The sequence below is a fragment of the Dermacentor andersoni genome, chromosome 8 (genome assembly GCF_023375885.2).
Source record: "Dermacentor andersoni chromosome 8, qqDerAnde1_hic_scaffold, whole genome shotgun sequence".
NCBI classification, from domain to species: domain Eukaryota; kingdom Metazoa; phylum Arthropoda; class Arachnida; order Ixodida; family Ixodidae; genus Dermacentor; species Dermacentor andersoni.
Window position 1 is genome coordinate 98221794 of NC_092821.1, and position 14816 is coordinate 98236609.

Here is a 14816-nt window from a genome sequence, read left to right on the forward strand (position 1 = left end):
GCCCACCTAATATTAACGCGGCTTTATCAGCGGCCATAGCAAACATGTGCAATTGTTCTTTCCTTTGCTAGCTCCAGGCATGCCAGCAAAACCATGTGATGCGACACAAGCCGCTAAGTGCAAGAAGGATGGGAAAGACTGCGTCCTCATCGGCGACACAGCGCAATGCGTTCGTGAGTATAGCATTTCAAACACTTGCCATAGGTTCCCATTTTTCATGCGAACGTATCTTTCTATGTGGCATCATATTCTCTCATCTGTGTCGTAAACGTGGTGTTGTTATGATTTCTATGCACCCGTTATAATGACTGAAACACAACAGTTACCATCATGACAAAGAAAAAAATGTAAGCTAAAGGGCAAAGTGTGCGTTCTAGAAATGGTGCCAAAATACACACAGTGAAGTTTTTGTCTCACTTTTACTTCAGTAAATCGTAACTTTCTCTTAACGAAGTAGAACATTTTGCAGATTCGCACAATGTTATGCCCACCTAATAATAACGCTGCTTTATCAGCGGCCATAGCAAACATGTGCAATTGTTCTTTCCTTTGCTAGCTCCAGGCATGCCAGCAAAACCATGTGATGCGACACAAGCCGCTAAGTGCAAGAAGGATGGGAAAGACTGCGTCCTCATCGGCGACACAGCGCAATGCGTTCGTGAGTATAGCATTTCAAACACTTGCCATAGGTTCCCATTTTTCATGCGAACGTATCTTTCTATGTGGCATCATACTCTCTCACCTGTGTCGCAAACGTAGTATTGTTATGATTTCTATGCACCCGTTATAATGGCTGAAACACAACAGTTACCATCATGACAAAGAAAAAAATGTAAGCTAAAGGGCAAAGTGTGCGTTCTAGAAATGGTGCCAAAATACACACAGTGAAGCTTTTGTCTCACTTTTACTTCAGTAAACCATAACTTTCTCTTAACGAAGTACAATATTTCGCAGATTCGCACAATGCTATGCACACCTAATACTAACGCTGCTTTATCAGCGGCCGTAGCAAAAATGTGCAATTGTTCTTTCCTTTACTAGCTCCAGGCATGCCAGCAAAACCATGTGATTCGACACAAGCCGCAAATTGCAAGAAGGATGGGAAAGACTGCGTCCTAATCGGCGACACACCGCAATGCGTTCGTGAGTATGGCATTTCAAACACTTGCCATAGATTCCCATTTTTCATGCGAACGTATCTTTCTATGTGGCATCATACTCTCTCACCTGTGTCGCAAACGTGGTATTGTTATGATTTCTATGCACCCGTTATAATGACTGAAACACCACATTCACCATCATGACAAAGAAAAAAATGTAAGCTAACGGGCAAAGTGCGCGTTCTAGAAATGGTGCCAAAATACACACAGTGAAATATTTGTCTCACTTTTACTTCAGTAAATCATAACTTTCTCTTAACGAAGTAGAAAATTTTGCAGATTCGCGCAATGTTATGCCCACCTAATAATAACGCTGCTTTATCAGCGGCCATAGCAAACATGTGCAATTGTTCTTTCCTTTACTAGCTCCAGGCATGCCAGCAAAACCATGTGATGCGACACAAGCCGCAAATTGCAAGAAGGATGGGAAAGACTGCGTCCTCATCGGCGACACAGCTCAATGCGTTCGTGAGTATAGCATATCAAACACTTGCCATAGGTTCCCATTTCTTATGCGACCGTGTCTTTCTATGTGGCATCATACTCTCTCACCTGTGTCGCAAACGTAGTATTGTTATGATTTCTATGCACCCGTTATAATGGCTGAAACACAACAGTTACCATCATGACAAAGAAAAAAATGTAAGCTAAAGGGCAAAGTGTGCGTTCTAGAAATGGTGCCAAAATACACACAGTGAAGTTTTTGTCTCACTTTTACTTCAGTAAATCATAACTTTCTCTTAACGAAGTAGAAAATTTTGCAGATTCGCGCAATGTTATGCCCACCTAATAATAACGCTGCTTTATCAGCGGCCATAGCAAACATGTGCAATTGTTCTTTCCTTTACTAGCTCCAGGCATGCCAGCAAAACGATGTGATGCGACACAAGCCGCTAAGTGCAAGAAGGATGGGAAAGACTGCGTCCTCATCGGCGACACAGCTCAATGCGTTCGTGAGTATAGCATATCAAACACTTGCCATAGGTTCCCATTTTTCATGCGAACGTATCTTTCTATGTGGCATCATACTCTCTCACCTGTGTCGCAAACGTGGTATTGTTATGATTTCTATGCACCCGTTATAATGACTGAAACACCACAGTTACCATCATGACAAAGAAAAAAATGTAAGCTAAAGGGCAAAGTGTGCGTTCTAGAAATGGTGCCAAAATACACACAGTGAAGTTTTTGTCTCACTTTTACTTCACTAAATCATAACTTTCTCTTAACGAAGTAGAAAATTTTGCAGATTCGCACAATGTTATGCCCACCTAATAATAACGCTGCTTTATCAGCGGCCATAGCAAACATGTGCAATTGTTCTTTCCTTTGCTAGCTCCAGGCATGCCAGCAAAACCATGTGATGCGACACAAGCCGCAAATTGCAAGAAGGATGGGAAAGACTGCGTCCTCATCGGCGACACAGCTCAATGCGTTCGTGAGTATAGCATTGTAAACACTTGCCATAGGTTCCCATTTTTCATGCGAACGTATCTTTCTATGTGGCATCATACTCTCTCACCTGTGTCGCAAACGTGGTATGGTTATGATTTCTATGCACCCGTTATAATGACTGAAACACCACATTCACCATCATGACAAAGAAAAAAATGTAAGCTAAAGGGCAAAGTGCGCGTTCTAGAAATGGTGCCAAAATACACACAGTGAAGCTTTTGTCTCACTTTTACTTCAGTAAACCATAACTTCCTCTTAACGAAGTAGAAAATTTCGCAGATTCGCACAAAGTTATGCCCACCTAATATTAACGCGGCTTTATCAGCGGCCATAGCAAACATGTGCAATTGTTCTTTCCTTTACTAGCTCCCGGCATGCCAGCAAAACGATGTGATGCGACACAAGCCGCAAATTGCAAGAAGGATGGGAAAGACTGCGTCCTAATCGGCGACACACCGCAATGCGTTCGTGAGTATGGCATTTCAAACACTTGCCATAGATTCCCATTTTTCATGTGAACGTATCTTTCTATGTGGCATCAAACTCTCTCACCTGTGTCGCAAACGTGGTACTGTTATGATTTCTATGCACCCGTTATAATGACTGAAACACAACAGTTACCATCATGACAAAGAAAAAAATGTAAGCTAAAGGGCAAAGTGTGCGTTCTAGAAATGGTGCCAAAATACACACAGTGAAGTTTTTGTCTCACTTTTACTTCACTAAATCATAACTTTCTCTTAACGAAGTAGAACATTTTGCAGATTCGCACAATGTTATGCCCACCTAATAATAACGCTGCTTTATCAGCGGCCATAGCAAACATGTGCAATTGTTCTTTCCTTTGCTAGCTCCAGGCATGCCAGCAAAACCATGTGATGCGACACAAGCCGCTAAGTGCAAGAAGGATGGGAAAGACTGCGTCCTCATCGGCGACACAGCGCAATGCGTTCGTGAGTATAGCATTTCAAACACTTGCCATAGGTTCCCATTTTTCATGCGAACGTATCTTTCTATGTGGCATCATACTCTCTCACCTGTGTCGCAAACGTGGTATTGTTATGATTTCTATGCACCCGTTATAATGACTGAAACACCACATTCACCATCATGACAAAGAAAAAAATGTAAGCTAACGGGCAAAGTGCGCGTTCTAGAAATGGTGCCAAAATACACACAGTGAAGTTTTTGTCTCACTTTTACTTCACTAAATCATAACTTTCTCTTAACGAAGTAGAACATTTTGCAGATTCGCACAATGTTATGCCCACCTAATAATAACGCTGCTTTATCAGCGGCCATAGCAAACATGTGCAATTGTTCTTTCCTTTGCTAGCTCCAGGCATGCCAGCAAAACCATGTGATGCGACACAAGCCGCTAAGTGCAAGAAGGATGGGAAAGACTGCGTCCTCATCGGCGACACAGCGCAATGCGTTCGTGAGTATAGCATTTCAAACACTTGCCATAGGTTCCCATTTTTCATGCGAACGTATCTTTCTATGTGGCATCATACTCTCTCACCTGTGTCGCAAACGTGGTATTGTTATGATTTCTATGCACCCGTTATAATGACTGAAACACCACATTCACCATCATGACAAAGAAAAAAATGTAAGCTAACGGGCAAAGTGCGCGTTCTAGAAATGGTGCCAAAATACACACAGTGAAATATTTGTCTCACTTTTACTTCAGTAATCCATACCATTCTCTTAACGAAGTAGAAAAATTCGCAGATTCGCACAATGGTATGCACACCTAATATTAACGCTGCTTTATCAGCGGCCATAGCAAACATGTGCAATTGTTCTTTCCTTTACTAGCTCCAGGCATGCCAGCAAAACCATGTGATGCGACACAAGCCGCAAATTGCAAGAAGGATGGAAAAGACTGCGTCCTCATCGGCGACAAAGCGCAATGCGTTCGTGAGTATAGCATTTCAAACACTTGCCATAGATTCCCATTTTCCATGGGAACGTATCATTCTATGTGGCATCATACTCTCTCACCTGTGTCGCAAACGTGGTATTGTTATGATTTCTATGCACCCGTTATAATGACTGAAACACCACGTTCACCATCATGACAAAGAAAAAAATGTAAGCTAACGGGCAAAGTGCGCGTTCTAGAAATGGTGCCAAAATACACACAGTGAAGCTTTTGTCTCACTTTTACTTCAGTAAACCATAACTTCCTCTTAACGAAGTAGAAAATTTCGCAGATTCGCACAATGTTATGCCCACCTAATATTAACGCGGCTTTATCAGCGGCCATAGCAAACATGTGCAATTGTTCTTTCCTTTACTAGCTCCCGGCATGCCAGCAAAACGATGTGATGCGACACAGGCCGCAAATTGCAAGAAAGATGGGAAAGACTGCGTCCTAATCGGCGACACACCGCAATGCGTTCGTGAGTATGGCATTTCAAACACTTGCCATAGATTCCCATTTTTCAATTGAACGTATCTTTCTATGTGGCATCATACTCTCTCACCTGTGTCGCAAACGTGGTATTGTTATGATTTCTATGCACCCGTTATAATTACTGAAACACCACATTCACCATCATGACAAAGAAAAAAATGTAAGCTAACGGGCAAAGTGCGCGTTCTAAAAATGGTGCCAAAATACACACAGTGAAGCTTTTGTCTCACTTTTACTTCAGTAAACCATAACTTCCTCTTAACGAAGTAGAAAATTTCGCAGATTCGCACAATGTTGTGCCCACCTAATATTAACGCTGCTTTATCAGCGGCCATAGCAAACATGTGCAATTCTTCTTTCCTTTACTAGCTCCAGGCATGCCAGCAAAACCATGTGATGCGACACAAGCCGCAAATTGCAAGAAGGATGGGAAAGACTGCGTCCTAATCGGCGACAAAGCGCAATGCGTTCGTGAGTATAGCATTTCAAACACTTGCCATACGTTCCCATTTTTCAATTGAACGTATCTTTCTATGTGGCATCATACTCTCTCACCTGTGTCGCAAACGTGGTATTGTTATGATTTCTATGCACCCGTTATAATGACTGAAACACCACATTCACCATCATGACAAAGAAAAAAATGTAAGCTAACGGGCAAAGTGCGCGTTCTAAAAATGGTGCCAAAATACACACAGTGAAGCTTTTGTCTCACTTTTACTTCAGTAAACCATAACTTCCTCTTAACGAAGTAGAAAATTTCGCAGATTCGCACAATGTTGTGCCCACCTAATATTAACGCTGCTTTATCAGCGGCCATAGCAAACATGTGCAATTCTTCTTTCCTTTACTAGCTCCAGGCATGCCAGCAAAACCATGTGATGCGACACAAGCCGCAAATTGCAAGAAGGATGGGAAAGACTGCGTCCTAATCGGCGACAAAGCGCAATGCGTTCGTGAGTATGGCATTTCAAACACTTGCCATACGTTCCCATTTTTCAATTGAACGTATCTTTCTATGTGGCATCATACTCTCTCACCTGTGTCGCAAACGTGGTATTGTTATGATTTCTATGCACCCGTTATAATGACTGAAACACCACATTCACCATCATGACAAAGAAAAAAATGTAAGCTAACGGGCAAAGTGCGCGTTCTAAAAATGGTGCCAAAATACACACAGTGAAGCTTTTGTCTCACTTTTACTTCAGTAAACCATAACTTCCTCTTAACGAAGTAGAAAATTTCGCAGATTCGCACAATGTTGTGCCCACCTAATATTAACGCGGCTTTATCAGCGGCCATAGCAAACATGTGCAATTCTTCTTTCCTTTACTAGCTCCAGGCATGCCAGCAAAACCATGTGATGCGACACAAGCCGCAAATTGCAAGAAGGATGGGAAAGACTGCGTCCTCATCGGCGACAAAGCGCAATGCGTTCGTGAGTATAGCATTTCAAACACTTGCCATACGTTCCCATTTTTCATGCGAACGTATCTTTCTATGTGGCATCATACTCTCTCACCTGTGTCGCAAACGTGGTATTGTTATGATTTCTATGCACCCGTTATAATGACTGAAACACCACATTCACCATCATGACAAAGAAAAAAATGTAAGCTAACGGGCAAAGTGCGCGTTCTAGAAATGGTGCGAAAATACACACCGTGAAATTTTTGTCTCACTTTTACTTCAGTAATCCATAACTTTCTCTTAACAAAGTAGAAAATTTCGCAGATTCGCACAATGTTGTGCCCACCTAATATTAACGCTGCTTTATCAGCGGCCATAGCAAACATGTGCAATTGTTCTTTCCTTTACTAGCTCCAGGCATGCCAGAAAAACCATGTGATGCGACACAAGCCGCAAATTGCAAGAAGGATGGGAAAGACTGCGTCCTCATCGGCGACAAAGCGCAATGCGTTCGTGAGTATAGCATTTCAAACACTTGCCATACGTTCCCATTTTTCATGCGAACGTATCTTTCTATGTGGCATCATACTCTCTCACCTGTGTCGCAAGCGTGGTATTGTTGTGATTTCTATGCACCCGGTATAATGACTGAAACACAACAGTTACCATCATGACAAAGAAAAAAATGTAAGCTAAAGGGCAAAGTGTGCGTTCTAGAAATGGTGCGAAAATACACACCGTGAAATTTTTGTCTCACTTTTACTTCAGTAATCCATAACTTTCTCTTAACAAAGTAGAAAAATTCGCAGATTCGCACAATGTTATGCCCACCTAATATTAACGCTGCTTTATCAGCGGCCATAGCAAAAATGTGCAATCGTTCTTTCCTTTACCAGCTCCAGGCATGCCAGCAAAACCATGTGATGCGACACAAGCCGCAAATTGCAAGAAGGATGGGAAAGACTGCGTCCTCATCGGCGACAAAGCGCAATGCGTTCGTGAGTACAGCATTTCAAACACTTGCCATACGTTCCCATTTTTCATGCGAACGTATCTTTCTACGTGGCATCATACTCTCTCACCTGTGTCGCAAGCGTGGTATTGTTATGATTTCTGTGCACCCGGTATAATGACTGAAACACAACAGTTACCATCATGACAAAGAAAAAAATGTAAGCTAAAGGGCAAAGTGTGCGTTCTAGAAATGGTGCGAAAATACACACCGTGAAATTTTTGTCTCACTTTTACTTCAGTAATCCATAACTTTCTCTTAACAAAGTAGAAAAATTCGCAGATTCGCACAATGTTATGCCCACCTAATATTAACGCTGCTTTATCAGCGGCCATAGCAAAAATGTGCAATCGTTCTTTCCTTTACTAGCTCCAGGCATGCCAGCAAAACCATGTGATGCGACACAAGCCGCCAAGTGCAAGAAGGATGGGAAAGACTGCGTCCTCATCGGCGACACAGCACAATGCGTTCGTGAGTATAGCATTTCCAACACTTGCCATACGTTCCCCTTTTTCATGCGAACGTATCTTTCTATGTGGCATCATACTCTCTCATCTGTGTCGCAAACGTGGTATTGTTATGATTTCTATGCACCCGTTATAATGACTGAAACACAACAGTTACCATCATGACAAAGAAAAAAATGTAAGCTAAAGAGCAAAGTGCGCGTTCTAGAAATGGTGCCAAAACACACACAGTGATATTTTTGACTCACTTTTACTTCAGTAATCCATAACTTTCTCTCAACGAAGTAGAAAAATTCGCAGATTCGCACAATGTTATGCCCACATAATATTAACGCTGCTTTATCAGCGGCCATAGCAAAAATGTGCAATCGTTCTTTCCGTTACTAGCTCCAGGCATGCCAGCAAAACCATGTGATGCGACACAAGCCGCAAATTGCAAGAAGGATGGGAAAGAGTGCGTCCTCATCGGCGACAAAGCGCAATGCGTTCGTGAGTATAGCATTTCAAACACTTGCCATACGTTCCCATTTTTCATGCGAACGTATCTTTCTATGTGGCATCATACTGTCTCACCTGTGTCGGAAACGTGGTACTGTTATGATTTCTATGCACCCGTTATAATGACTGAAACACAACAGTTACCATCATGACAAAGAAAAAAATGTAAGCTAAAGGGCAAAGTGTGCGTTCTAGAAATGGTGCGAAAATACACACCGTGAAATTGTTGTCTCACTTTTACTTCAGTAATCCATAACTTTCTCTTAACAAAGTAGAAAATTTCGCAGATTCGCACAATGTTGTGCCCACCTAATATTAACGCTGCTTTATCAGCGGCCATAGCAAACATGTGAATTGTTCTTTCCTTTACTAGCTCCAGGCATGCCAGCAAAACCATGTGATGCGACACAAGCCGCAAATTGCAAGAAGGATGGGAAAGAGTGCGTCCTCATCGGCGACACAGCGCAATGCGTTCGTGAGTATAGCATTTCAAACACTTGCCATACGTTCCCATTTTTCATGCGAACGTATCTTTCTATGTGGCATCATACTGTCTCACCTGTGTCGGAAACGTGGTACTGTTATGATTTCTATGCACCCGTTATAATGACTGAAACACCACAGTTACCATCATGACAAAGAAAAAAATGTAAGCTAAAGGGCAAAGTGTGCGTTCTAGAAATGGTGCGAAAATACACACCGTGAAATCGTTGTCTCACTTTTACTTCAGTAATCCATAACTTTCTCTTAACAAAGTAGAAAATTTCGCAGATTCGCACAATGTTGTGCCCACCTAATATTAACGCTGCTTTATCAGCGGCCATAGCAAACATGTGAATTGTTCTTTCCGTTACTAGCTCCAGGCATGCCAGCAAAACCATGTGATGCGACACAAGCCGCAAATTGCAAGAAGGATGGGAAAGAGTGCGTCCTCATCGGCGACACAGCGCAATGCGTTCGTGAGTATAGCATTTCAAACACTTGCCATACGTTCCCATTTTTCATGCGAACGTATCTTTCTATGTGGCATCATACTGTCTCACCTGTGTCGGAAACGTGGTACTGTTATGATTTCTATGCACCCGTTATAATGACTCAAAACACAACAGTTACCATCATGACAAAGAAAAAAATGTAAGCTAAAGGGCAAAGTCTGCGTTCTAAAAATGGTGCCGAAATACACACAGTGAAATATTTGTCTCACTTTTACTTCAGTAATCCATACCATTCTCTTAACGAAGTAGAAAAATTCGCAGATTCGCACAATGTTATGCCCACCTAATATTAACGCTGCTTTATCAGCGGCCATAGCAAACATGTGCAATTCTTCTTTCCTTTACTAGCTCCAGGCATGCCAGCAAAACCATGTGATGCGACACAAGCCGCAAATTGCAAGAAGGATGGGAAAGACTGCGTCCTCATCGGCGACAAAGCGCAATGCGTTCGTGAGTATAGCATTTCAAACACTTGCCATACGTTCCCATTTTTCATGCGAACGTATCTTTCTATGTGGCATCATACTCTCTCACCTGTCTCGCAAACGTGGTATTGTTATGATTTCTATGCACCCGGTATAATGACTGAAACACAACAGTTACCATCATGACAAAGAAAAAAATGTAAGCTAAAGGGCAAAGTGTGCGTTCTAAAAATGGTGCCAAAATACACACAGTGATATTTTTGTCTCACTTTTGCTTCAGTAATCCATAACTTTCTCTCAACGAAGTAGAAAAATTCGCAGATTCGCATAATCTTATGCCCACATAATATTAACGCTGCTTTATTAGCGGCCATAGCAAAAATATGCAATTGTTCTTTCCTTTACTAGCTCCAGGCATGCCAGCAAAACCATGTGATGCGACACAAGCCGCAAAGTGCAAGAAGGATGGGAAAGACTGCGTCCTCATCGGCGACACAGCGCAATGCGTTCGTGAGTATAGCATTTCAAACACTTGCCATACGTTCCCATTTTTCATGCGAACGTATCTTTCTATGTGGCATCATATTCTCTCATCTGTGTCGCAAACGTGGTATTGTTATGATTTCTATGCACCCGTTACAATGACTGAAACATAACAGCTACCATCATGACAAAGAAAAAAATGTAAGCTAAAGAGCAAAGTGTGCGTTCTAGAAGTGGTGCCAAAATACAGACAGTGATATTTTTGTCTCACTTTTACTTCAGTAATCCATAACTTTCTCTTAACGAAGTAGAAAATTTCGGAGATTCGCACAATGTTATGCCCACCTAATATTAACGCTGATTTATCAGCGGCCATAACAAACATGTGCAATTGTTCTTTCCTTTACTAGCTCCAGGCATGCCAGCAAAACCATGTGATGCGACACAAGCCGCAAAGTGCAAGAAGGATGGGAAAGACTGCGTTCTCATCGGCGACACAGCGCAATGCGTTCGTGAGTATAGCATTTCAAACACTTGCCATACGTTCCCATTTTTCATGCGAACGTATCTTTCTATGTGGCATCATACTCTCTCATCTGTGTCGCAAACGTGGTATTGTTATGATTTCTATGCACCCGTTATAATGACGTAAACACAACAGTAACCATCATGACAAAGAAAAAAATGTAAGCTAAAGAGCAAAGCGTGCGTTCTAAAAATGGTGCCAAAATACACACAGTGATATTTTTGTCTCACTTTTGCTTCAGTAATCCATAACTTTCTCACAACGAAGTAGAAAAATTCGCAGATTCGCATAATGTTATGCCCACATAATATTAACGCTGCTTTATTAGCGGCCATAGCAAAAATATGCAATTGTTCTTTCCTTTACTAGCTCCAGGCATGCCAGCAAAACCATGTGATGCGACACAAGCCGCAAAGTGCAAGAAGGATGGGAAAGACTGCGTTCTCATCGGCGACACAGCGCAATGCGTTCGTGAGTATAGCATTTCAAACACTTGCCATACGTTCCCATTTTTCATGCCAACGTATCTTTCTATGTGGCATCATATTCTCTCATCTGTGTCGCAAACGTGGTATTGTTATGATTTCTATGCACCCGTTATAATGACTGAAACACAACAGTTACCATCATGACAAAGAAAAAAATGTAAGCTAAAGGGCAAAGTCTGCGTTCTAAAAATGGTGCCGAAATACACACAGTGAAATATTTGTCTCACTTTTACTTCAGTAATCCATACCATTCTCTTAACGAAGTAGAAAAATTCGCAGATTCGCACAATGTTATGCCCACCTAATATTAACGCTGCTTTATCAGCGGCCATAGCAAACATGTGCAATTCTTCTTTCCTTTACTAGCTCCAGGCATGCCAGCAAAACCATGTGATGCGACACAAGCCGCAAATTGCAAGAAGGATGGGAAAGACTGCGTCCTCATCGGCGACAAAGCGCAATGCGTTCGTGAGTATAGCATTTCAAACACTTGCCATACGTTCCCATTTTTCATGCCAACGTATCTTTCTATGTGGCATCATATTCTCTCATCTGTGTCGCAAACGTGGTATTGTTATGATTTCTATGCACCCGTTATAATGACTGAAACACAACAGTTACCATCATGACAAAGAAAAAAATGTAAGCTAAAGGGCAAAGTCTGCGTTCTAAAAATGGTGCCGAAATACACACAGTGAAATATTTGTCTCACTTTTACTTCAGTAATCCATACCATTCTCTTAACGAAGTAGAAAAATTCGCAGATTCGCACAATGTTATGCCCACCTAATATTAACGCTGCTTTATCAGCGGCCATAGCAAACATGTGCAATTCTTCTTTCCTTTACTAGCTCCAGGCATGCCAGCAAAACCATGTGATGCGACACAAGCCGCAAATTGCAAGAAGGATGGGAAAGACTGCGTCCTCATCGGCGACAAAGCGCAATGCGTTCGTGAGTATAGCATTTCAAACACTTGCCATACGTTCCCATTTTTCATGCCAACGTATCTTTCTATGTGGCATCATATTCTCTCATCTGTGTCGCAAACGTGGTATTGTTATGATTTCTATGCACCCGTTATAATGACTGAAACACAACAGTTACCATCATGACAAAGAAAAAAATGTAAGCTAAAGGGCAAAGTCTGCGTTCTAAAAATGGTGCCGAAATACACACAGTGAAATATTTGTCTCACTTTTACTTCAGTAATCCATACCATTCTCTTAACGAAGTAGAAAAATTCGCAGATTCGCACAATGTTATGCCCACCTAATAATAACGCTACTTTATCAGCGGCCATAGCAAACATGTGCAATTCTTCATTCCTTTACTAGCTCCAGGCATGCCAGCAAAACCATGTGATGCGACACAAGCCGCAAATTGCAAGAAGGATGGGAAAGACTGCGTCCTCATCGGCGACACAGCGCAATGCGTTCGTGAGTATAGCATTTCAAACACTTGCCATAGGTTCCCATTTTTCATGCGAACGTATCTTTCTATGTGGCATCATATTCTCTCATCTGTGTCGCAAAGGTGGTATTGGTATGATTTCTACGCACACGTTATAATGACTGAAACATAACAGTTACCATCATGACAAAGAAAAAAATGTAAGCTAAAGAGCAAAGTGTGCGTTCTAGAAGTGGTGCCAAAATACAGACAGTGATATTTTTGTCTCACTTTTACTTCAGTAATCCATAACTTTCTCTTAACCAAGTAGAAAATTTCGCAGATTCGCACAATGTTATGCCCACCTAATAATAACGCTACTTTATCAGCGGCCATAGCAAACATGTGCAATTCTTCTTTCCTTTACTAGCTCCAGCCATGCCAGCAAAACCATGTGATGCGACACAAGCCGCAAATTGCAAGAAGGATGGGAAAGACTGCGTCCTCATCGGCGACACAGCGCAATGCGTTCGTGAGTATAGCATTTCAAACACTTGCCATACGTTCCCATTTTTCATGCGAACGTATCTTTCTATGTGGCATCATATTCTCTCATCTGTGTCGCAAACGTGGTATTGTTATGATTTCTATGCACCCGTTACAATGACTGAAACATAACAGTTACCATCATGACAAAGCAAAAAATGTAAGCTAAAGAGCAAAGTGCGCGTTCTAGAAATGGTGCCAAAATACACACCGTGAAATTTTTGTCTCACTTTTACTTCAGTAATCCATAACCTTCTCTTAACAAAGTAGAAAATTTCGCAGATTCGCACAATGTTATGCCCACCTAATAATAACGCTACTTTATCAGCGGCCATAGCAAACATGTGCAATTCTTCTTTCCTTTACTAGCTCCAGGCATGCCAGCAAAACCATGTGATGCGACACAAGCCGCAAATTGCAAGAAGGATGGGAAAGACTGCGTTCTCATCGGCGACACAGCGCAATGCGTTCGTGAGTATAGCATTTCAAACACTTGCCATAGGTTCCCATTTTTCATGCGAACGTATCTTTCTATGTGGCATCATATTCTCTCATCTGTGTCGCAAACGTGGTATTGTTATGATTTCTATGCACCCGTTACAATGACTGAAACATAACAGTTACCATCATGACAAAGAAAAAAATGTAAGCTAAAGAGCAAAGTGTGCGTTCTAGAAGTGGTGCCAAAATACAGACAGTGATATTTTTGTCTCACTTTTACTTCAGTAATCCATAACTTTCTCTTAACGAAGTAGAAAATTTCGGAGATTCGCAATATGTTATGCCCACCTAATATTAACGCTACTTTATCAGCGGCCATAGCAAACATGTGCAATTCTTCTTTCCTTTACTAGCTCCAGGCATGCCAGCAAAACCATGTGATGCGACACAAGCCGCAAATTGCAAGAAGGATGGGAAAGACTGCGTTCTCATCGGCGACACAGCGCAATGCGTTCGTGAGTATAGCATTTCAAACACTTGCCATACGTTCCCATTTTTCATGCGAACGTATCTTTCTATGTGGCATCATATTCTCTCATCTGTGTCGCAAACGTGGTATTGTTATGATTTCTATGCACCCGTTACAATGACTGAAACATAACAGTTACCATCATGACAAAGAAAAAAATGTAAGCTAAAGAGCAAAGTGTGCGTTCTAGAAGTGGTGCCAAAATACAGACAGTGATATTTTTGTCTCACTTTTACTTCAGTAATCCATAACTTTCTCTTAACGAAGTAGAAAATTTCGGAGATTCGCACAATGTTATGCCCACCTAATATTAACGCTACTTTATCAGCGGCCATAGCAAACATGTGCAATTCTTCTTTCCTTTACTAGCTCCAGGCATGCCAGCAAAACCATGTGATGCGACACAAGCCGCAAATTGCAAGAAGGATGGGAAAGACTGCGTTCTCATCGGCGACACAGCGCAATGCGTTCGTGAGTATAGCATTTCAAACACTTGCCATACGTTCCCATTTTTCATGCGAACGTATCTTTCTATGTGGCATCATATTCTCTCATCTGTGTCGCA

At 41.7% G+C, this 14816-nt stretch overlaps 1 protein-coding gene across 1 annotated transcript in view; it reads left to right on the top strand.

The window, feature by feature from the left end:
* The first annotated feature begins 2502 nt into the window (after positions 1-2502).
* The window catches only part of LOC129386524 (uncharacterized), a 127203-nt gene continuing 114889 nt past the window's right edge, over positions 2503-14816 (top strand). The window contains exons 1-4 of the mRNA XM_072284106.1: positions 2503-2598; positions 2982-3083; positions 4922-5023; positions 7832-7933. Of these exons, the coding sequence (XP_072140207.1) occupies positions 2505-2598; positions 2982-3083; positions 4922-5023; positions 7832-7933 (400 nt within the window). The 5' untranslated portion in view covers positions 2503-2504. The remainder of the gene's footprint in view (positions 2599-2981; positions 3084-4921; positions 5024-7831; positions 7934-14816) is intronic.